The 25,330-nt window shown below is 35.3% G+C and overlaps 1 protein-coding gene across 2 annotated transcripts in view; it reads right to left on the bottom strand.

The window, feature by feature from the left end:
- Positions 1 to 25,330, bottom strand: part of LOC129755418 (nose resistant to fluoxetine protein 6-like) — a 38,200-nt gene continuing 12,870 nt past the window's right edge. The window contains exons 1-12 of one of the 2 annotated variants that reach the window (XM_055751904.1): positions 20,982 to 21,119; positions 9,084 to 9,542; positions 8,876 to 9,022; positions 8,578 to 8,771; positions 8,243 to 8,412; positions 1,616 to 1,784; positions 1,348 to 1,541; positions 995 to 1,145; positions 714 to 900; positions 515 to 657; positions 335 to 449; positions 2 to 264 (exon numbers count right to left, since the gene is read on the bottom strand). In XM_055751904.1, the coding sequence (XP_055607879.1) occupies positions 167 to 264; positions 335 to 449; positions 515 to 657; positions 714 to 900; positions 995 to 1,145; positions 1,348 to 1,541; positions 1,616 to 1,784; positions 8,243 to 8,412; positions 8,578 to 8,771; positions 8,876 to 9,022; positions 9,084 to 9,542; positions 20,982 to 21,063 (2,109 nt within the window). In that variant the 5' untranslated portion in view covers positions 21,064 to 21,119 and the 3' untranslated portion in view covers positions 2 to 166. Of the gene's footprint in view, positions 265 to 334; positions 450 to 514; positions 658 to 713; positions 901 to 994; positions 1,146 to 1,347; positions 1,542 to 1,615; positions 1,785 to 8,242; positions 8,413 to 8,577; positions 8,772 to 8,875; positions 9,023 to 9,083; positions 9,543 to 20,981; positions 21,120 to 25,330 lie in introns of those variants that run through there. The other variant, XM_055751905.1, reaches the window with a different exon arrangement.

Raw genomic sequence — 25,330 nt, 5'->3', positions numbered from 1 at the left:
TTAGTCGTTCATCAAAATTTGATTAAGAAATTGATTTTCTTATTTATTTTGAATGTTAACAGATTCACTTAACAAAATGAGTCAAAATACACGGATATTAGAGGCACCGGATAATCCAGTCTACGTAGAATCGAGTCCGACCTGTATTATTATTTTCACTTGTAAATTAGCAGCTGCTTTCTTCGTTTTTCGTATTTTTATTTACAGTTTGTTCGCTATTAACACCGTTTTTATCCATTTCCACATTTTCCTCATAGTACTCTTCTGAAAAACGGAGAAAAATGTGTTTATTTTGGAAGAATGGTTTAATATCGAACATAAATCGTTATCCAACCTGATTTCTTGTGGAATAATACCTTCTGGATGTTTGACAGAGGAATTTCGACCATCAGACACAAAAGTAGTCCCATTATGTAGGACAGCACCAGAGTTGAAGATGTAGAGACCAACTGTAAAATGTCAAAAATAAAATTTTAACACAAATTTATAGGATTTAAAAAGCATTGTTACTTACAATCCTAACATCGCTAACATAAATTGGCTGCCGGATGTTACCCAGGGTCGTTCTCACTATGAACAAGTGACACAGATATACGGCGTAAGTAATCTTGCCAAGGGGCCGGAAAATTGGGTTGTTGAGTAATCTTTTCAGAAAACCTGAGACATAAAAACCGTTAAAATAGTCCTAATCGAATCAGTTGCTTTTTGTGTACCTCCAACTCCAAATGCGACTCCCAGAAACAAAACACCAAAGATGGCTCCCCAAAGGTTTTTGGAAACGGCAGCGTAAAGCGAAATCCAGAAAGCTGGCTTTTGAAAGTCGTAGGCATAGAACATGTAAGCCGATAGCAGCAGAATGATAGCCGACGGTATCGAGCAATACCAGATCAATACGAATGTCTTTTGGTTGAAATGAGAAAAAATTATTAATACCATAGATATTATCCTTAGGGGACTATTTTAGATTTTTGAATTCAGGTGGGTAGGTACTTACTTTATTACTTCGAACATTAAAATTATTTTGTTTAAGCCTGTAATAAGCCAAACCGGCAATCAAACCAGCTAAGTAGCTGCCCAAGTTCGTATGAGTAGGAATGTACATCTTCCGATAGCTTTCATCATACCACATCACATATTTAAGCGACCTAAAACCAACAAGAAGAAGAAAGGTTTCTAAAAGCCTCCAATTGTATGTCCAAACGATGAATGAAAATAAGACGTCATGAAGAATAATTAAAAGTTCAAACTCTACTGCTGCCATCACCATCATAACTCAAAACCCGTAATCATAAACCACAAAAGTAAAAAGTGAACGACAAATTGCAAACAGGAAAAGTAACAATTTACTCGGGTCGTATCATGACCACCCCCTCGAATTCGTTCCAATAGGTCACTAGCGCCGGCACCAGAATGGAGACGGAAATGGCAACGGCGAAGGCCGGCTTCGTCAGTTTCGGGAATCTTCGAACAAAAGCCAACAGCAACAGGCCAAGCAGGAACAGCTGGAAGTCGGTGGCCAGATACCATCCCTGCTGGAGACACTAAAGAGAACACAATGGAAAAATGGGTTACTATGACTTTTCATCTTTTTTCGCTGGCTCTTAGTAATTCGAACCGGTTCATCCACGGTGAAGTAGTTGTTGACGTAAAGGAGATTGGCCCACCAGTTGTTCCGGCAGAAGGTTCGTTCGGTTTCGGCCAGCCGTTTCCAGATGGGGCCATCTTGCATTTTTATGAGCCAAGTGGAATCCAACAGGATCATAAATAGGTATAGCGGGGTTAATCTGTAAATTTGGATAAAAGGTTATTATGATCTTATTTTGTGAAAATCCATGTTTTTAACATTGAAAATATTATGATAATTGACTAATTGACATTCAAATTCTCAGCCTATGTTAGTGCTCGTTGGCGTATTTACCGACGTACACATAAATTTATTTATATTTTATTACGCAAAAATTGAACTCTAAATGCTTATTATGAATTTGTAACTTTTTATTTCCTTGTTAGATATACCAGTAGACTAGTTGAGTAATTTCAATATTTTTTAACTTACATACAATTTAAACGTAATAGTTAAAAAAAATATTGACAAGTCTACCTGAAAATATTCTGTCTTTTGACCCATGTTAAAAAATTCTATTGAACAAGAACTGCAAGGTCATATAAAAATTTAATCAAAATACGTTTCTATAACTTTTTAGTAAAGGGCGTACACAAAATTATTGCGACACCGAAATTGTCATGCCAATTTTATTATAATGTTTAGAATTAAATCAAAATTTTCGTTTGTACATATATTCGTTTGTTTGTACATACAGTATGCGAAAAAAGTTTATCCACCCACCTCACAAATTTACAATCGTAATGTTTTCTGGTGAAAATCAAGTTGATTTTATGAATGTTCTTCCACAATTTATCATTTTATGTTTATTTATTATATTGCCATTGGAAATACGGCGTTTATATCTTTTCTCGGGGTTTTATGTGATAAATTATGAAAAAGGGTTAAAAATACGCAAAATAAGTTTATCCACCCTCAAATGGTTACTACGAATTAAGTGTGTTTTACAAAGTTTTAGTGTGTAGCTTGCAGCTTTCTTGAATGTAAACATTGTGTCTAGCTGTCATTTAGCGCTTTTGAAGTTTTCGTTTCGTGTTTCGTGTTTCGTGTTCAAAATTGGAAGTAATTGGTTGCAAAATGCCCAAAAAAGCATAAATTCCGATCAGCATCCGAAATTTGATTGTTGAACATCACAAAATCGGCAGAAGCTGCCGTAATATTGCCGATATTGTCCAGCTTAATAAAGATACGGTTGCTAGGATTGTTCAGGTGTACAAAAAGCGTGGTTCTATCTTACCAGCTTAGCGATCGGGACGTCCTTCAAAGACTACAGGCCGAATTGACAGAGCTATCGTGAAGAAGGCAGAGCTGGACCGGGGACTATCAGCTCCGAAAATCAGGGGTGTTATACTCCTCAAAACAGCACAATGTGTTCTTAAAGCACAATGTGAGCTCAAGCTTTCTCGAACTGCGCGCACGGCAATAGAATATCTACTGCTCGCTCTCTTACTGCGCGCCGATAGTCGAATTTTTTGAGAGGTTTCTCACAATGATGAAAAACACAATGAGCTGATCCACTCTGCTCAATGTGCTGCTCAATGTGAACTCTGGCTTTAGAAATTTGCCAAGCACTCTTCTTCGTTATAGTTTTCCTTCTTATCAAAAGAAAATAAAAACGATCATCGTTCATCCAGTCCGGCACGAAGACACACCGGCTGTTTGCAAGGAAGAAAATAACTCATAAACAAACAACAGCAACAACACAAACGAAATTCGGTCGGGCTCGGCCTGCCGGCTGCCGAGCAGCGATGCCACGAAAATCTGTACCATCAGTGTATTTAATTCTTTTAAATTGGAAGACGTATGGACGATCATTACTGATACATATTTTTTTGTGGCAACGGTGTTCGGAAGCCGGCAGGCCGAGCCCGCCCAAATTTCAGCTGTGTTGTTGCTGTTGCATGTTTATTGGGAAACAATTCGCTTTCGTTTGTTGAATTCAGCGTTGTGGTGGTATACTGGTACACATTGTGCAGCTCAATGAGCTGAGGGCTACCGCTATGTAGCTCTGTGATTTGCTTAGATGTGGCACATTGGTGGACAGCTAGCTCAGGCAGTGCTCGGTTTTGCTCTCTCAATGTGCTATGGAAAAAATGCACATTGAGCTCATTGTGTGAGCAAATGACACCCCTGCCGAAAATTGCGAAACAGATTGAAAGCGAATTTTCCGTTCAACTGACATCACAATCCGTGCGAAATCGTCTTCATAAGAAAGGTCTTAAGGGCAGAGTAGCGCTTAAGAAGCGATGGTTGTCCGCAAAAAATATCAAAAAAAGATTTAAGTGGCCCTGAGTTGAAAGCAGTGTTCCGAAAATCAATCAAAATAAACACTCAGGATACGATTCTTATTTGAAACATTCTGACTGTATAATGAGAAAGCGCATCTCGCAACTGCTTCGCCCGACTGGTATGCAATCTCGATCAGGGCTCCACTCAGCAATGCCAACTGAGTCGCATCATTCAGAATCATTGGTTTTGCAACTATCGCATATCGGAGATGAGTGAGATACAAACTGATCCATTCTGAATGTCGCTCACTCAGTATCCGCCTGGTTTATTTGAAATTGAAAAAACGGTGGAAGTGAACGTCTTTCCCTCACAAGCACAACCTCAATTTGATTTTATTCTTACTGGTGTAAAAAAATGCTGTAAAATCAAATAAATTTATTAATTGGCTATGTTTAAAATCAAACAACATTTACTGATTATCGGTTTCATGTATCACTCACTCACTGCCTGAACCATTCACTCCTGATCCTAGACAAACACGATTCGCCGTATGCATCGCTCATTGGTGAGATTCCAATTTGATGATGGTGCTGCATAGTTTTGACAGCAAGCGCCATTCGAGGTGATCTATATTTTAGCGATGAATAGAACGAACGATGATCGGATAGGTCCAGTAGCAATCAATAACAAAACCCGATCGCTGTACGTTCAGTTGCGAAGTGCAATCAGGAACATTCATTGGAAATGAGTGATTTTCGGAACACTGGTTGAAAGTAATGCTACCGGCCAACCGGTGAAAGCTTGAAAAAAGATTGTTCGCGGCCTACAGTCAAGCATGGCGGTGGTGCGTTACTTAACATACATTGATTTTTCAGCCAACTGAGCATAACTTTGATTTTCATTTGCAGGTAGAGTCATGGTGTGGGGATCTATGGCTACATCCGGCGTTGTAGAACTTGAATTCATCGATGGAATCATGACCAAGGAGGTTTATTTGGATATTTTGAAGCGGAAACTACCAGCGTCTGCACAAAAGCTAAAGTTGGGGCGCAGATATACGTTCCAACAAAGAAAAGCGTATCAAGGTTATGGAGTGGCCAGCACAGTCTCCCGACCTTACACAGCAAAAATTATTTTCTGTAAAGTTACGCGAATGTCCTGTAACAAAAAGGAGCAGGTCATTTACCGTTATTTTACAGGTCGAAAACATGATTACGTGACATTTAATTTTTAGTGTACAACTTTTTTACAGGACATTTGCTGTAATAATACATGAATCTTCGTTAACTTTCAAGGAAAACCATTTAAAATTACAGGTTTTGTTAATTACAGGTGATTTATTTTAAAGGTTGCAGTTTTCAGTGACACGTAATAGTCAAAAATTTGTTCTGTGTAATTCGATCGAGCATCTCTGGTGAATTTTGAAAATTAATGTTCAGGAGCAAAAACCAACAAGCATCCAGCAATTGCGGCAGGTAATCTCAAATGAATGGGACAAAATCACCCCGGAAACAACTGCTAAGCTTGTTGAATCGATGCCACAACGTTGGCAAGCAGTTATTGAAGCCAAAAGAGGTCACACGAAGTACTAAAGCTGTGTGAGCCAGAGGGGTGGATATCTTTTTTTTTTGTCTTTTTTTTAACATTATATCTCAAATGCAACAGAATATGTTTTTAATTTGGAACTCATCAATTCATTGACTTTGTTTTAACATAAACAATAATAAACTGAACAACAATTAACTGTGTTTTAATTTTCCGTAGGGTTTTTTTGGAATAAATCTAGTTTTTCGCTGCGGGTGGATAAACTTTTTTTTGCATACTGTATATTAATCTTTTATCTACTTCAAAAATCAAAAGAAAAGTTCATCGATGGAGCCTTGAGTGCAAAAATTAAACGCATTTTGGCTTGATGCCCTACATCAAAATCTTTACAGTGTCATCCGGTACCAGTTTCTCAGTTTTTTTTCCATTTTCGTAACATTTCCTTCTCGTCTTTGACTGTCTTCTTGCTCTTCTGAAGTTCTTGCTTCATTATTGCCCAGTACTGCTCCACCGGGCGCAGCTCTGGACAGTTTGGCAGGCTTATGTCCTTTGGAACAGAATTGGCCTCATACAACTCTAGGACACTTTAAGATCGTAAATTTATTCCAGTATTATTCGTACTGAGAAAACGCGTCCGTTCTCGAGCACGGTCGTTTGTCCCTATATATTAAAAAAACACTAATTTTGAAAAATTGGGAAACCTAGGACAGTCGATATCACCAACTATAGATACCATCTATACGTCTGTGAATCCAAGTTTAAAAATATCCACGGAAAAGGTTGTGTTACAAGGTGAAAGGTTATAGATGAAGAACCATTTTGGTGAATGGTGCAACCGAGTTTTCGTAAACCCCCTGTCCTTCTAGATTTTCTTTAAGGAAACTCCTATTTCTATCTTTGAGGCAGTGATAGAAGTTTAATAGTAAAGTTAAAAATATGTTTTCAATAACGGTCCTTTAGAGTAAAGATACTTCGAAGAATATTGATAAGCAAATATTTAAAATATTAAAATTTTGTTGATGGATAAAGTGAATCATATTTTGTTCTTTTTAATTTTTAACTTGTAATGTAGGTTGTGATAACTAAATAAGATCGTTTTTTGAAAACTCATCAATGCAATTCAACTCTTTGCTTCATATTGACTTCACGATTGCACGGAGAAAAACAATCAATGTGTTAAGAACATACTAAGGTCCACGACATTCTTTTCATGTGTGTTGTTCCATAAACAAACTCTAGAGTTAGTTTTGATTAGGTCGTATGAGCCAATATAAACAGAATTGAGTTATTAACTGCAAACGATTGATAAACATGTATTTTATGTTAGGTAAAAATTTGGTTTAATTTTGTCAAAAGATAACTTTTACAAAATGATTTAAATTTAAGTCGCATAGTGACTATTTCATTTTCGAGTGCAATTTGGTTTTTGCGACTATTTGCACTGCACTGAATTATCGTGCAAAACAAAGGTCGCAAAATACAGTTCGGTTAGTTGGTTTTTGTGACCTTATGCATTTTCTCAAAAAATGCTTCAGCGAGTGCTGCATTGGTAACAAATTCCAACGGAAATTATTAGTGGGAGTAGTTTAAGCAAACTAGTAATATAAACTTCTTCAATTTGTAGAAAGGTAAGTCAAAAAAGCGAAACTTTTAAGAGTGAACAAAATTTAATTTTCAATTTTATATTTTTTTTTCTTCGCAGGTAGCTATCAAAACAAAACATCGTAAAATAATAGTAACAGGAAGGAAGAAGCAAGTAAAAGCGAAATGAACATGATGGACAGTCCTTTGCAGCACAAATTTTAAGGCTGCTAGAATGGCAAAAGAAGATTGCTCCCCCGTAAATTCTGTAGAGCGCATATCACCCGTGTTAACCGGGACATCGGTCCATGGATTCAAACGTAAGTACATTACAACTTGAGAAGAAAAAGACAAGTTTAAGACCCATAAAATGAAGTTTCAGATAAAATTTAGCAATATGCAAAACGACGTTGGCGCCAAGTATGTTATGCCAAAGGTCGTAAGTGCATGTTTACTCAAAAACACAATTTTATGGTTGAATTTATTACTCCAGGCTCTTTCTTATCTATCTTCGCATCCCGTACCAAATTTTCAGGCAAATCTGAGCAGCATTTTAAATACTAGAATTAAAAATAAGTTACAAAACTTTAACTGCGATTTTCTCAAAACACGTGAGGTGGCTCATACGACCTAATCAAAAAAAACTCTAGAACTATTCCAACATTTTTTACAGTTATTTTCTGACAAAGAGCAAGTCTTATTAAGCAAAAACAGAGCAACAACGATATATCGTCGTTCGTTTTTTAAAGGGTTAATAATGTTTGATGCTTAAAAACGTCCTCATAATTTGTGTTTGTTATTATTTTTCCGTGAACGATTAGCGCTCTGAACTAAAGATCGCAAGCTTTTATTTAACATTTAGCTCTTCCAATTAGCGATCTCTAAGTATGGCTGAGTTAGCGATTTTTAACATTGTATTAAAATGATATAAGATCAGAAAGTCAAATAAAGTTAAATTTGAAATAGACAGAATTTTTTCGCTACAAGAGGTTTCTCACTAATCAAGGTTGTTCGTTGAAAGACTCAGTAACAATATTTCTCACTTTCAGATTTTTTTTAAACTGAAAGAGAATGGATAAAAAACTAACTTCAGACAAATGTATTCCATTATGCTTTTACTTTTGCTTTGGAATCATCTGGATAATTTGTAACCAGCGTCTACTCTGCACGTGACAATTTATAAAATAAATTAACATCTAGTTAGAGCTAGGTACTTTAGCCAATCATAATTAAGCCAAACGAAAGGTAACATGCAAACCTCACCTCAGGTACCGATAGCAGACGCTGCCAAGAAAATCCTTCACCGTAAACGACTTGCTGTTCTCACAGTAACCCACAAATTGCACCGCCAACAAAAAGCCACTTATCGTGAAGTACGTTTGGATCACCGTTATCCCGTTGAATATCAGCATCGTGATTAAGCGCCGGTAGTTCTGGGGGAATATAGAGAGATACGTGCCTAAGTGTAATGATTATCGAAATAAGCTAAATCGGTTCGAGTCAATCTTGTTTTCGAATCTCTCGAGCGAGAGAGTTTTTCTAGATCATTCGAGTCAACTTTACGCTTAGTCATCAATTAAGCAGGGGTAGTAACTTACGAATTCCACATACTCCGGATTGAGCAGCGGAAAGATACAGTTGAACAGCATGCAATGGCCGGCTATTACCAGGTACATGACCAGGAAACGGGCCCCCTGTAGGAAGCGAAGATCTTTGGCCAGCGAAGTTCGACGTTTAGCCATCAGGGTGTACCAGTTGCGTGTCAGCGAGAATGCAACCAGATATCGAGGAACTGTAACGAGGGTGCGTAAGTTATTTTGCTTGATTGTATAATGTTCGGGAGCATAATACCTACATATCATTATCAAGAGGTTTAGAAGTCACACGGATACTTACGGCCTCTGGGAAGTGGACTCCGATAGTACTCGTTACTTCTCATATCGCTTCCGTGTTTGAATCTCATCTTGAAGTCGTAGAACGAAGACAGTATAATGATTGCCAAAATAGTTCCAAGAATGGCGAGGAAAATGCCATCCAAAAAATCTAAGCAAAGTAAAAACCTCAGATAGTTCATACATGTCTTTTAAAATATTCTAAGACTCACCAACGGGTTCTTCCTCCCGATTGGTCATACAGTATTCGACCGAAGTATAGGCCATAATCGAGTACTGACGTTTCAGTTCCCAGTTGACGCACAAATTGGCCAACCTTCGATACCGATTCCGCCAATCTAGAGCCTGCCGAAATGTGTTCGGTTCGAAAGTAATCTCGCTGTTGATTTCGAACTTTTTCAAAAAATACTTATCCTGGCTGCGTCGATGGTCAATTTTGGCCATCGTTTTGTGGCACCAGTTCATGCAAATGCCTCGCTGCAGTCGATCGTGCCGGAAGCTGCGTTTACTATCGTTGGAGTACTTTTGAATTAGTGGCCATATGAAAGCACTTTTGTTTGGTTTTATAACGGAATCTACCACACAGTACACGGCTTTCTGGTCGAATTCCTGCAGACATCGATCGTAATCGTCGAAGAGGTACATCTTCGGCAGCTGGTAGTATTCGGTCACTGTGAATTAAATTAATAGAATATGTAACGTAACTGTATATAGAGATAACTGTTCTTTAGATCATATTATGCAAGAGTTTCTTTTATTGAAAACTAGCTGACGAGCTGAGTGCTATGAAGGGGAGGGGAGGGTTATCGGGATGATCACAACCTCCCCAAAAATAGCGCAATCACTAGGGCTATGTAACTTAATTTCAGTACTTTTTCGGATGCAATCATTTAACGTATTTTTTGATTTGTAGTCGTTTTTCCAAACCCTTTCTTAAGATGTGTTTCATATTTGTTCTTTTCTATAGAATCATTTTAAAAAAAACCAGAATTTCGGGATGTTTGGGATTTTTGTTTCATAAAAAAAACTAATTGATAACGGACATGTATAACACAGAAAGGCAACACATTTTTTTCAATTATTTTTCCGTTTTTTTTAAATTAGCTAAAGGGAATCAATTAGTTTCCTTTTGTGATAACCTTTAAATAAATTTCAATTTTAAATTTCTTGATACACTTTTAATTGCAAGTCCCAATTTTGACAGAATGCATAATATAGATATCTAGAAAATTTCAATCAAGAAGATCAATTTAAATTTGTCTAAGACCAATTCCACGGGACACGATAAGTATGGTAGGCGGTGACAGATTGACATCGCACTTTTTTTTCGCTTCGCTGATAATTCCAATAATTTTCGTTATTTAATTGAATGAATTTTCATAAACTGAATCTAAGTGGTATCAACGTGTGGCGGGGCACAGCAGAGATTTTTTTTTGTTTCGATTATAGTCGTTTTACCATCTTTATGGCACTCGCGAGAGGCTATTCGGCCTACCGACCTTCTAGCATTTATTCGGCCCGACGATCATTCGGCCTAGTGACCATTCGGCCTAACGACCATTCGGCCTTGTGACCATTCGGCCAAATGACCATTCGGCCGAATGACCATTCGGCTTAGTGACCTTTCGGCCGAATGACCATTCGGCCTAACGACCATTCGGCCTAATGACCATTCGGCCTATCGCCCATTCGGCCTGATGACCATTCGGCTAAATAATATTCGGCCAAATAACCTTCGGCCTAATGTCACATTCGGCCTATTGACCTATTCGGCCGAACATCCGTCGGCCTTTCAACCCATTCGGCCTAGCGACCCTCAGCCTAACATCTTTCGGCCAATCGGCCTTCGGCCAATCGGCCTTCGGCCGAATGTCCGGCCCCCGTATAAAAGTTAATTCAAATAGCGTACAAAGCTAAAAACTATTTCAATAGATTCAAAATTAAAGGCATCACATTGTGATATTAAAAGTTTATTTCTCGGTAAAAAAGAAATTGATATGCGAGTGATTGAAATAATGTAATGAAATAATGTCACGACTGAAATCGCCGAAAACCAATTTATTCAAAAAATATAATATTTTGATTTTTTTCCGAACCTGGCAACAATCATATCATCAATATTATTTCCAAATCATTTATACAATGGGAATTCTATGAATTTTTTTACTATTAATATCTCTAAATGATGTGTGTTAATCTATTCTTCTACTGACAATCTATCGTTCCGTGTGAAATTACTGTGCTTATGTGAAGCTTATTGTCCACTTTTCTATTTTCTAATTGTCTCTATGTTTTTTAAAACTTACTGTGAAGGATATATAAATTAAATTAATTGGTTTTAAGCTACACTATTTTTTAGAATACACACTTTTGGATTTTTGTATGGTTTTTCGTGATCGAATTTTTAAAGCGGTATAATTTTGAAAATAACTACCAATATGGTCTACTTGGGTTATGATGTTCTCTCTTGGGCTATGTGTTTTTTGGTGATTTTTGGACATTTTTCTTTGAATTCTGTTTTTCTCTATATTTTTGGGTTTTGAGATAGTTAAAGATGGATGAGTAGGTTGCAAAGCATCGGAACGTTGGACTAATCAAAACATCGCACAGTGGGGATTTTCGAGCCATAAAAGGTACCCAATTCAGGCAAGAACGCCTTGCATGAAAAATCAACCATTCTTAATTTAAAATGCACGAGGAATCGAATGGTCCACACCGCTCTCTGATAAAAAGACTCTTAACGTCTCATTTTGCCCGATTTCCCATATTTTTTTGGGTGCAAAGTTATTATTCTAGCCATCTACCATGCAACCAAAAAGTCATACAAACCATACTTATTTATTTGAAAATGTCAGCTGAATCGATTGGTGTACTCCAATTTTTGTTTTTACTACGACAAGTGGCTCATTTTGCCTCTTTTCCCCCAATTTTAAGAATTTTTTCAAAGAAATGCAGTCAAACAAAGTGTAATCCAACAATTTTTCATCATGAATGATCATTTTTGATAGATTTATTCATATTCTAGCTAATCGCGTCACTTTCTTGTACTAGGATGAATATAAATGGCTAAATATCCCCAACCTCCTCTAGCTTTTTTAAATTTATGCATAAATTTCACTGTAACAATCGAGCGATTCACATACCAAATGCAAAAACCAAGTGATTTAGTGTAAAATTTGTCGCTGAATTGAGTGGTGTACACCGCTTAGTGCTCAGCTTACGAGAATGGCCGTAATCACCCCGATTTCCCCAAAAATCGAGCGATATGTGGAAAAAAATCATTATAACAAATGACAATGCATCATAAAATGCACAAAAATGATTGAAACAAGTGTACAACTTATTGCTGAATCGAATGATGTACATCAGGCATGTCAAACTCGTTTAAGTGTGCGGGCCGCATTTAAAATTTTCTATGTCGTAGAGGGCCGCAGCCAAAATCAGTTAGAAAACATAGCATATTAGTTTCGCGGAGATTAGATACAATAAAATGGAATATATGTAGTTATAAGTTAACTTAGAATGATATTTTGCGTTAAATTTTTACGTAAGCTTTTAATGTTTAACATTCTTATATTATAATGCGTTATATTTATTATTATTAAGTTTATTTGTCACTGACACTTCATTATTGATGGTAAATTTTTATCAGATAATCTCGAACGATGAGGAGTTTTTGTAGCTTTCATTATGAAAAAAAAAACTGCTCACATAGATAACTACTTGCAAACATAGCAAGAATTCCGGCAACAAATTTCCGTAACTCAACGTAGCGTTCAGGCAAATAGCTGTAATATTTTGGTACAACCACTTCAATGTATTTCGCTTTTAATAAAGAACCGCACTGCAGCTCTATCAACTCTAGTTTCAAATTATCAGCAGCATTTTTAGGAGAAAACGAAAATGGAGAAACAAACAACGAAAATTCTTGCTCGTATGATTAAAATCACGAAAACGGCTTTTGATTGCATCTAGTAACGATTTTAGGTGAAGTACGTATTTACCAAATGATGCAGCCTCATTTGATCCTTTCAGTTTTTGACGCGTAGAGAAGAGCACAAGGTTTTCTTTGGAAATTTAGTTGACCCATAACCATAACTTAGCTTGAAAGTTTTTTACATCATCACAAGAAGTTATGATTTTTTTTTTTCTTTTCCATGAAGCTTTAAGTTCAAATCTTGCAGGTGGCCAGTGAGATCAACGTCAAATGGCAAATCCTGAACCCAGTCGTCTGCTTGAAAATGTTAAACAAGTTCACCTTTCATTTCCAAAAATAATATTATTTCCCCTCGTAGCAAAAAAATCTTTTTAATATTTTGTGGCAGGAAAGCCAGCGTACTTCTGTGTAAGGGAATTTTGTGAAAATTAAGACGGGGCTACGCGGGCCGCATTGAATAAGGCCGCGGGCCGCATGCGGCCCGCAAACCCCCAGTTTGACATGCCATTGTACACCACTTACCGTTCAGTTGACGAGAAGAGCCTCAATCACCCCAATTTCCCATAAATTAATTAAATTTCTTTGAAAAATACATTGTTACAAACGAGAATTTAATTTAACAGATACAAAAAACATTGAATCAGGTGTAAAACATTGAATCAGGTGTAAATTTATGCATAAATTTAAAAAAGCTAGGGGAAGTTGGGGATATTTAGCCATTTATATTCATTCTAGTACAAAAAAGTGACGCGATTATCTAGAATATGAATAAATCTACCAAAAATGATCATTCATGATGAAAAACTGTTGGGTTACACTTTGTTTGACTGCATTTCTTTGAAAAATATCTTAAATTTATGGGAAAAGAGGCAAAATGAGCCACTTGTCGTAGTAAAAACAAGAATTGGATTCAGCTGACATTTTTAAATAAATAAGTATGGTTTGTATGACTTTTTAGTTGCAAGGTAGATGGCTACAATCGGAATTACAACTTTGCACCCGAAAAAATAGGGGAAATCGGGCAAAATAAGACATTAAGAGTCATTTTATCAGAAAGCGATGTAGACTATTCGATTCCTCAAGTTTTTTTTGCATAAGAAATGATAGTTTTCCAAAATTTAGAAAAGTTTAGGCGATCGTCACAGAAATAGGTACCTTTTTTTGATCAAAAATCCCCACTGTGCTTCGTTTTAAGACAATAAAGACTGTTATGCCGAAAAATAATTACATTTAATCATCCAGTCAACCCCTTTAAAAATCTCATAAAAAAAACAATTTTTCAATTTATTCATACCCTTTTCGTTGCAAATTTTTTACTTTTCTAAACGATTCATTGAGTTTTCATTTCATTCGATTAAGATTAGATAAAATTTTCAAATAAAAATGTTTCATTATTATATTTCAGAATTTAATTTAAAATTTGAAATAAAATTCTTGGACCAAAATTTACAATGAAAAATATATTTCAGAATTCAAATCACTATTCTGAAAAACTGAAAAATATAACTAAACTTTTTTTTTATTTTTAAACTGTGACCCAGAGATGGGTCTTGACTCAAACATTCAGTCAGCGAAACTTTTTTGTAGAGAATTGAATCCAACTGAAAAGTTGAAATTTCAGGGACTAGACTAGATGAAAATTAATGTAGAAAAACATGTGAAAAAAATTCGCCTTGTATCCCGGTAGGATTTGAACCCACATCTTGCGCCTCTCCGGGGCCCATGTATTAACATTCTACTACAGGAGACAACCTGGCGTATGAAAGTTATACTGGTCGAGTGTCGATGTCTATCGGAATGAAGGGAATTGTTTTCCCATGTGATCATCATCATTTTCGTAGTCTATTTCTATTCCCATCATTTCAACTTACGGTAGTTGGACTCAAATTTGGATATTTTTAGGCACGGCAAGATTTGCATTGCCTTCTCATATACTGCACGGGTTGGCAGTTATGATGAGAAATGATGCGTTTGCCGTATTTGGATATCCAACCAAATTGGGTGTTTGGCACCGCTTTATTTTCTATTTTTAAACTGTGACCCAGAGATAGGTCTTGACTCAAACATTCAGTCAGCGAAACTTTTTTTTCTACATTAATTTTCATCTAGTCTAGTCCCTGAAATTTCAACTTTACAGTTGGATTCATTTCTCTACAAAAAAAATATAACTAAACATTAAAACAAATCAATGTTTAAAATCAGTTTCCAGTTCAAAGCAATTATAATCAAAATATTTTCTCAAATATTTGATTTTCAAATGTAGGTATAATTGCAAAATTAGAATCATTGTTATTACGATGTGATTACTTGCACTGATATGAAGAAGTTAAGAAAAAATAGATTGTTAAAACGTTTCTTAAAATCTTATTCTATTCAACAATAAGTGTCTAATTTTCAGTTATAAAATGACATTTCTAATCAGAGATTCCTTAATGAGCTGATAAGTCAATTTGACAAAACCCACCTTTTATCAACATTTTCCCGCCCGGAAAATTCTAGATTCGCAGATTGAAGTTGTATCAAAGAATATAAAAAAAGGGGGAAAAAAGAAAAAGGGTTAAAAATTTTTTTTTCTCTAATTTTGAAATGTTTCAAAATACCTCAAATTTAGTTTAATGAGATCAAATTGGATCCTTAACTCCACCCCTCTCCACGTCACGTTTTAAAAATGAACGTTAATTTACTTGGTCGATTTTGAAAATTAGTAAAATCATGTCATTTGATCAGAATTTTTTCCCATACGTCCAATAATTGCCACCCTAGTGTGCACTTAGTCTTCACCTTTAATTTGCCTCAAAGTGGAGCAAAATCGTATGATCAGAACAAGTGACCCCCCGATAATTAAGGCCGAGGGCCATTAACCCTAATCCGCTCTTGAGTGTCAATATGGCACTATTGGAAGTTTGGCGGCTTGTACTTGTAACTTTATTCGGGTGTATCAAAATAAGAAAAATTCTTCGGAGACTCCCAATGAATTCTTGTAATCTTTTATTTTGCATCATTATTTTCTATGGACGCACCCTTAAAGCCCAGGAAAAAAAACTATCTAATCAAACCTTGAGTGTCAATTTCTGTGTTTCGTGTTTTGTCAATCTAAAAATGCAAAAATGTGCCAAATTACGTCAACTTTTCAATCCTCTGTTCAAATATTTTTGAGCATTCCGTAGCTGATCTACAGTTTTTTTTTTCTCGAAGCATTGTTTTTCGGATTTTTTTACTTAGACTTTGAATATTGCAAAACTGAAGTGTTGTAGGTGAAAACTGTCTGGAAAATAATTGAGTTTCATCGCGAGGTTTCCAAAATTATAAATTTTGTAAAAATCGGTTGAGAAACGAGAAAGATATATTGATTTTAGTCAGGAGTGTCAAATTGACAGTCCAGAAACTGTAACGGGTTAAAATTTCGGGACGAATGAGGGTTAATAGGATGATAAAACAGTAATTTCTGTGGGATCCTCCTGTTTTTAAAGTTGAAGATGCTTTTTGATACAATAGATTAACGCATTATGTCAAGAAAGACGACTGTGTACCAAATTTGATAAACAAATATTTCAGGTTAACTTTGTTTGGGAGCCCCCTATTTTTTGTGCATAGTATCTGAATTTAGCTTTTGCTGCATATAAAAACCTCTAATGTGCCCAACAGACCTCTTGTATGTGCGAGTAGCAAGAGCCTCTTACAGGGACGGGATTATGTCATAGTCACGAGCCAAAAATTGCGACTAGTGACCCATTTTTTTCCTCACATGTCGTTAGTTTAAGATTTTTTCGGAAAGAAAGCTGAATGATTGTTTTGGTAAAGAAAGATTTTTCCATTATGTCATTGAGATCTTCGATATTCCGGTCATGACATGATGGTAAAAATGGGTCATGAGAAATATCACCTGTGCAATTTTTGGCAACTTTGTTTGCCAAGCTTATTTTCGATATGGTGTACTATGACAAACGCTAACTAACAAAAGTATAAAAAATGAAAATACAGATAAGCGTTTTTAGAAGCCTTTTTTAAATATTTTATTTTTTCCGAATTTCATTCATTGACCACTCTTCTCATACGTGCAATTTATTTACATCACGTGAATGTTAATGGTATTTACATTCACATTATCGGAATATTTTTGTTATGACATGATCCATGACTGATCTTATTTTCTTGTGATGCTTGTGATCCTTGCCTTGTGATCCAAAATAAATTTCGCCGTCCTTATGAATGACTGAATATTTTCAAGCCTGGCCTCTTATTAGTGTTTTCGTTTATTGTCCACTTGCTCAGTTGCAAATGCTTTCATCGTTAACACATAAAATCGTAACCCAGGACGATGCATCAAATTTATACACATTTAAACACTCTTTTTGTATAAAATTTCTGAACAAATTTTCACAGCCGTAAAAAACGCGTGGTGGCCCTTCAGCACACGCCTACTCTTCCGAATGGAATAGAATAGTCGTCACTCTTCTTATAGGCACTCTAATCAACTCTTTCCAGAGAGGGAACCTCAGAACCAATGTGGTGGAAAGAAGGTGATGAAGAAACACGCACACTAATACAGAAGTCGTTATTCATGAAGAAAAAAGGTAAACAAAGCCTACGTCACTTGCCAGGATGTTTATGTATCCTAAGCGAGAATCGTAAACAGCAGTTGGCAATGATTTTTTTCTCTATAGTTTTCGCTGTTGGTTGTTTGTTTGGAAATGCAACTGACGTCACGAATTGTCATGGTTTCAATGTTTACAAAAAAAAACTTTTACTAACACTTAGCGCGGGATTTTCATCGCCACCTGAGATGTGTATACAGGTTGCCTCAGAACCACCTGGAGAGGGGCCTTTTTAAAAGGGTTTTTTAAATGCTTTGAAGGATAACAAAGAACTTGATGCTGATTTTTAAAGACGTTTAATAAAGTGTAGATTATTGATGAACGAAAATTGTTACTTGGGGAGATCAGATCGAATTCAGTAGTTTATCTTCTTCCATTTGTTTATCCGATGTGGAAGAACTACTCAAATGAAGTTGACAGCCTTATTGAAACTTAGAGAAATATTACAGACGGGTCTTTTTATCCTTGATTTCAGTTTTAATCAAAATGCAAAATCGGGAAAGTGATTCTAATTGTGAAAACGAACACACACAGTGCAACTGCATGTTTCTTTGAAGAAATCTAATTAACTTAACTCTAATGCGTACATCTTTCAAGGATATGATGGCTAGCATTTTGCAAATGCTAAAACGATCAACTCACAGGAATAGTTCTTTGTATGGCGTGACTGAGACTCGATCTCATGACCTCTGGCTTAGAACACTTAAACGCTATCCTCTAGGCCAAGGTTGGTGGCTTGATACAACACTTATATTTAAGAATTCAAGAATTCCATCTTCCGGTTAATACACAGTCCGGTTAATGTACAGTAAAATGCAATTACACATGACTTTTTACTTTGCTAGCCATACCTCGCTAAGCACCAGTAGTAATGGCAGTTGAAATATTTTTTTCAACGCCTAAAAACATATTCCTAATAACTTTTTTTTTTATCTTTAAAGATACTAAGTTACAGTCCTCGAGAAAGTAAGGAGCCTATAGTGAACAAAGAGACGAAATGTCACGATTGGAATTTTCGTTTTTCTGTCAGTGTGTCATTCCAATCGAGCAAAACCAAGCAATCTTATAGGCAGCCTTACACAGTAAATTTTTGCCTCGATTTCCAGCAAAAAAATATTGCTGGAAACTTTCAGCAATCCAATTTTTTGCTGGAAACCAGCAATCGGTTTTCTGATTGCTGGATTTTTCAGCATTCGGTTGTGTTCTTGTCATTTTTGCTGAAAACCCAGCAATCGGGTTTCAAATTGCTGGACTTTCCAGCAATTGATTTAGTTTGCTGGAAATTCAGCAATCGAGTTGTCAAATTGGAGTCTGCTTGTTTTCGTACGCTGAAAAGGGTGAGAATTTATTTCACGACTTTGAATAAATTAATCAATTATTCTTATTTTCCTCTATATTATAGCAACCATGGTCTGCAGACATCAAGTCAAGGGTGAGTTTTTATTGGATAGGTAGATATTTCATGAAAGATACTAATCCAAACTCTATTTCAGGTAGTCAACACTTTGGCACAAAGCTGCCACACTAGAGCAGAGCAGGTGCTGGTATATTAAAAAAATATATAGCTTTGGAAATATATATACCTACATAATTGAAAAAAAAAGAAGAAAATAATTCGTATTTATTGCTCATCATAGGCACAGCCAGTTGTCAATATTTAATTTCGAATTGAAATATAAATTTGATGATAAAAAGCAGCCGAATGTTTTGAAAGAAATAGCTGGTTTCCAGCAAACTGGATTGCTGATTTCCAGCAATTTGAATTGCTAAAATCCAGCATTAATGTTTGCTGATATTTCCAGCTATTCAAATTGCTGGAAGTTTTGCTGGAAAGTCAGCGGGACAAAAACCAGCAAAATTTTGATGGTTTCCAGCAAAAAAATTTGCTGTGTACAGCAGGTTTGCGAGCTTATTATTTCAAAAGGGATCAGATTGCGCCTCTTTGTATGTAGTCTCTTTACGAGAAAGTTGTTCAGCAAATTTTTTTTTTTGGAAAATGTACCGTCAACTGGGGCAACATGCAACAATTTACAACTTCAATGGCTTCTAAAAAACTTATGCTCATAGTTAATCCTACCCCTTATGCATCAAAAGTTTTAAGGATGATGGGACATCAATTTGGCGTAGTTAAAAAATTTATTGGTTTCTTCAGTTATTTTAAATTTTCTAAAAACATGCGATTTTCACCCTCCTTAGAAAATGGGGTAACTTGCAACAAACTTCGTTTTTAATGAAAAATCTTATGAACACGTATGAAAATTTAAAGTTTTTAATATATTTGCGATGCCTTAAAGACCATTACGCATGAAAACACCAATTGCAGTAATTTTTTGGTCTGTAAAACCTAATTTTCACATTTTTTCTGAAAATAAGGGTGCTGCATACATTTAGGGGTTAAATAATACTATGAAAAATTCTAAAAGCTGAAATAATAAAAATAAATGTTTGGATGAATGAAATTTCAATGTTTACAAACGCGTGATGCAAAACATTCATATTCCAGCACATGGAAATGAGATTTACAAGGTGTTTCTCTGATTTGCATTTTGTTGCATTTTACCCCATACACCTAACTGAAATATAAAAATATTTATTAAAAAAATTTTGGTGATTGTTCGAAAAAAAATTTTACACCAACAGTGTTGGTATAGCATGAGGAAACCAGTAAAAAGTCTGTAGATAGTATTATCAAGCCAATCCGTCATATTGGCTAAAGTTTTTTTCAGCATCGAAAATTGTTAAAATTTGTGCATTTAATGCTCGATTTTTCAAATTTTATATAAAAACAAAAAACTTTAAAAAACTAGTTTAAGATGCGAGAAACTATGTTATTATCATTTTGTTATCATTAAAAGATAACTTTATTACAATGCATGAAATGAAAAATTGATTCAGTGTGGTGTTATATAAATGTTGCATATAACCCCGCTGTTGCATGATGCCCCGTTTGATTGGCACAGAAACCGTTGGAAGACTCAATTCCATAGAGGAAAGAAATGTTGTGTAAATTTTTCAGAATAGAATTTTGGCACCGTTAAATTGGCACAGAAACCGTTGGAAGACTCAATTCCATAGAGGAAAGAAATGTTGTGTAAATTTTTCAGAATAGAATTTTTTTCTGAAATATTATGTTCTGGAAACCAACGTAATTTTGCTTTTTAATGTGGAACCTTCTAGATTAAATTTACTGTGAAGTTAACTTAGATTTAAAAAAACATGAATGAGTGTTGAACGAAAACGCAACTTTCAGATTCCAGACACTAAAAAATTCAAAAATTGCCCATTAGCAATGCCCAAAATTTACTTAGTGTAATACCACATAAGTGAAACAAAAAAAAAACCCCAAATATAAATGCAATGGAATAAAGAAAATTCATTTTAACAAAAAACACATTTTAACAAAACAGAAAAACATATTTTATTATTGTTACTTATTGTAGAAAAAATGTTTAAATTTGAAATCAATGACAGTCCGAAAGATTGTTTTTAGATATTAAATACAGTATTCATTTGAATACTCACTGGAAAAACCTCAGACCAAAAAATTCAACCGTATGAATTATAAAGCTCTATCTTACTATTGAAAACTGGCTCCAAAGCTGCCACAATTTGATTCCCTCCAGCCATCAAAAGGATCAATTGAGTAAATTTACACCACATTTTGTTTGTGATATAAATAACGCGCTACTCGATCCGGAACTATTCGATAACAAACTCTACGCACTACTGCCGTTCCGCATTGGTAAAAATCAGTGCAAAATTATTTTCCACTCAATATCGAAACGCTCATAATTATTTCAGCAAATCATTACACAGGGTGGAAAAATTGTACATACCTACATATGATTCTACCCTCTTAACCTTGCACCCACCCACAAGTCTCGGCTAAAAATCGAACCGTTTTAAAATCGATAATCGGGAAAAGCAATAATTAGGTTCCCAGACAATCTGCTGCTACTAGTAACATTCAATTAACTCGTTAGGTTGACGATTAACTCTATGTTTAGATGATTTGTCTGTTTTACGGTGTGTGATTCGAATCGAAACGGTTTTGATTATTCAACTGCTATAGTAGACTAATGGGGATTTTTTTTTATTATCTGACGGGTTTGCGCCAATAGTTTTCAGATTTTGAACAAAATTTTGAATTTGATTTATTTTTACGACTTAAATTTTGAGCATGACATGATCTACGCCATGATTTTTTGATTTAAAAAAAATCAATTAATATTTGAGGCTAGATTTTTTCGTGAAAAAATTAAACCTTTAACATGTACAATGTACATTGTACATGATGTCATTTTGTCAACGTAAATCATAAAACAGCACATCAAAACGCATTGGAATTTGATCAGAATGTTAAATCGAATGATTTAAAGAATCTGCATGAAAAATTATCTGCATCACCAAAAATTCTGCGTAAAATACGATTTAAAACATTGATCATTGGTTGTAAAGAACTCCTATGGATTATTTCAAGAATAGTGTATTAGATAGAGGAAGCCTTTTTTTATAATGTTGATATATAGATTCGCCAACCAGTACATTATTATTATTATTATGGTTTATTTTAGACATTTAACCATTTTTACATTTTAGTAGTAAGTCATGGAACACTAAGAGAGGAGAATCTAATTAAAAAAACTCGTAGTCAGGTGTAGAGAATAGTCTAATGTACAGAATAAAATGTTTATATATAAAAAGCAATTTCTGTGGGTTTGTTTGTTTGTTTGTTTGTCCTCTATAGACTCAGCCGTTTTAGGAGCTAGAGAGCTGAAATTTGGCATGGGTGCTCATTACACACCAAAAAATTTATAATATTAAACGAGCCAGAAACGCTTCGAGACTTAATTATGGTTAGATATAAATCCATGAATGATTTAATTTTATGGCATTTATAATCTAAGCTAAACTCTCATACACACTACAATAAATCTAATGAGCAATAAGTTTCGAAAAACATAATTTTACATTTCTCCGAATCTAAATTTGAATGTATTAGTGATTCGAGTTGAGATGTAAAGTAAATTTAAATCTTTTAGTATGTAAAATCGAGTACACGGGAATACAAAATTATGAACATCTCTACTCAACTGCCAATCCAAACCAAATTGGAAACACAACAACACAATTGGTGTGTTTAACAAAACCCAATCGAAATCAATCGAAATGGATTGACATTTGATCAGCTGTTTTTCCAATTGATTTCGATCGATTTCTATTAGGCTGTTGATTGAACAGCCATTCACTAATACTAACGCACTGTAATTTGTAATGTAGATGTAATTTTCTTTATCAGCTTCGTTCAGAGTTCGAAAAGGTGGTTTACTCAAGGCAAATTGTAATGAATCCATCATTTTGGCCATCTCAATGGCAATTCTTTTCCGTATACAAGCTGTCCGAAAAATTTCAGATTAGAAAGTTTATTTTTCAACTCGAACTATATTAGAATACTAAAAAGGAATTTGTTTAGAATAATGAGCAATTTTAAGGGAAAAGAAAAGCACAAAAGCGAAAAATTGTTGCTATAGGAAAATTATTATTATTTTTAAAATTATTTTAAATTATGAAATAAAATACGGTGGATCAATAAATTTTATATTTTATTTGACATTTTATCGCAACAAAGACCAAATTTCACTTCCTTTTTATTTACATAGTATAGTTGGTAACTTCCTATTTGATTATTATAATACCCAAGTAACCATAAGCATTAAGCCAAAACCCTTAATCAGCATTAAATTAACATTTCTACTGCAAGTTAGCAGGAAATCAACATTTCTAATGCAAGTTGGCATTATATCAACATTCATTCCCAAGTAACTATAAGCACTAAAACAAAGCCCTTGATCAACACTATATTCCCATAGATATATAACTCTGTATTAATGCTTGCTTTGCACTTTATGCGTATATAATGCAGATTTAATGCTAAAAAGGCGAAATAGTGAGCTGATTGAATGCTATCGCAACATAGCCTTTATTAAGCATTACAAATGCTGAATTAGAGCATCATCAAAACGTCATTTTTTGCAAGCCGTATAAAAGCATTAACAATACTTAGAACACCTTTTGTTTATGTAATTATTATTTTTTAAATAATTAAAATGAACAAAAATAAAAAAAAAACTATTATCTACAACATCAATCAACCTGCTGAATGAAGGATTATGCCTGCTTAATGAATTCTTCTATGAAATAAGAAGTGATTATAATTGAATTATGGATTACATTTGATGAGTCTCGAACCGAAGATCCCGCAGCAGCCTTTATCTTTCGTTGCGCCTTTACCATTTCGAACACTCTTGATGCTGATAAGATGGATGAAAAAAACCCGTACTTCAAGTACTCTTCGGGACACACCATTCTTAATGCTTGTTAACTTTATATAGTAGCTCTATATGTGCATATAGTGCTATCATTAGTGCTAATTTTCTTTATTGATTCTATGCATTAATAATGCTTATATAAAACTAAAAAGCATAATGAATGTTGATATAATGCCAACTTGCATTAGAAATGTTGATTTCCTGCTAACTTGCATTAGAAATGTTAATTTAATGCTGATTAAGGATTTTGGCTTAATGCTTATGAATACTTGGGTGATGCTTTTTAGTTTTATATAAGCATTTGTCATTATGCATTATGCTTTGGTTGGCGCTGGACCCTTAGGTAGGTAGGTAGATGCGAGAGAATGTACGAGAATAAATACTATTGTGACCCTTCAACCTATTCCGGCCACTTAAATACACTTCTTCCCGTCGACCCATAAAGCTCCAACTTAGAAAAAAAACTTAACTCCGCCGAATCTCCCGAATATTTTAAGAACTTCTGTTCTAACGATCGAGTTCTACCGCTCACTTACCCGGCTCAAACTTGACTGGTCCTCCTCTTCATCTCCTTTTTCTTCCTTCCTGTCTTTTCTTCTTATTTCTTCTATCGGAATTAGGGTGGGTTACAACACCCCCTTCCAGCGCAAACTAGCGAATGGCACATTTGCCGGTTTCGTGACTTCCTTAAGATTCACCATTCGCGGATTGTTATATATTATTCTTCTGAGCGATCATAGAACGGTTTCAAAAGACTTATATGAAACCGTCCTCGCTCTTTCCGATTTTTAGGGTAGACCAAACAATAAACGTCTTCGTGTAACAACTTTGATATTTGATACGGCCCCTCATAAACCATGAAAAACTTCTTTATTTCACCATCTTGTTCAGAAGACACAGGATTGGCCTTCACTAGCACCATGTCGCCTTCTTGGAATCGTGGAGATGGATTCGGTGCTCGACGATTTCTTTTTCGCGACTTGAGCAATAATGTCGCCCGAACAACGTCCACATCAATCATGTCTTCGCTGCCCGGAGGAAACTCAAGTAACTGACGCAGAGTATCCAGTGGCTTTTTCCCAAACTGTAGCTCGAACGGAGTACACTCAGTTGACTCGTGACATGCAGCGTTTAAAAATTCAGCGAACTTATCAATTTTGTTCGCCCAAGTTTTATGGTTACCTTGACAATATGTTCTGCATAAACGTGACAATTCTCGCATGACTCTTTCCACCGGATTAGCCTGTGGGTGCCGTACGCAAGTATGAATCAACCTGATTCCAGCATCCTTGCAACTGTTCACCCAAAAGTTTGAAGTGAATTGTGTCCCTTGATCACAAAGTATTGCATCCGGTTTACCATGATCTTCCGTATACTTTTCAAGACGTCGCCACAATACTACAGAAGTTGGTCTCCGCACTCCGTAGAAGGTCACAAACTTAGTGAAAACATCCAGCAATACCATGATATGCTTTACTCCGCCCCTGCTTGTGGGCAAAGGTCCATAAAGATCTATTGAGATTATCTGGTTTTTCCGCTGGGGAAGAATGCTCCTACACGTTCCCGTAAGTTTGAAGTTTTGATTCTTAGCTAATTGG

Source organism: Uranotaenia lowii, chromosome 3 (genome assembly GCF_029784155.1).
Source record: "Uranotaenia lowii strain MFRU-FL chromosome 3, ASM2978415v1, whole genome shotgun sequence".
In the NCBI taxonomy this organism is placed as follows: domain Eukaryota; kingdom Metazoa; phylum Arthropoda; class Insecta; order Diptera; family Culicidae; genus Uranotaenia; species Uranotaenia lowii.
The sequence above is the reverse complement of the archived record's forward strand: the minus strand, read 5'-3'. Positions and strand labels throughout refer to the sequence as shown.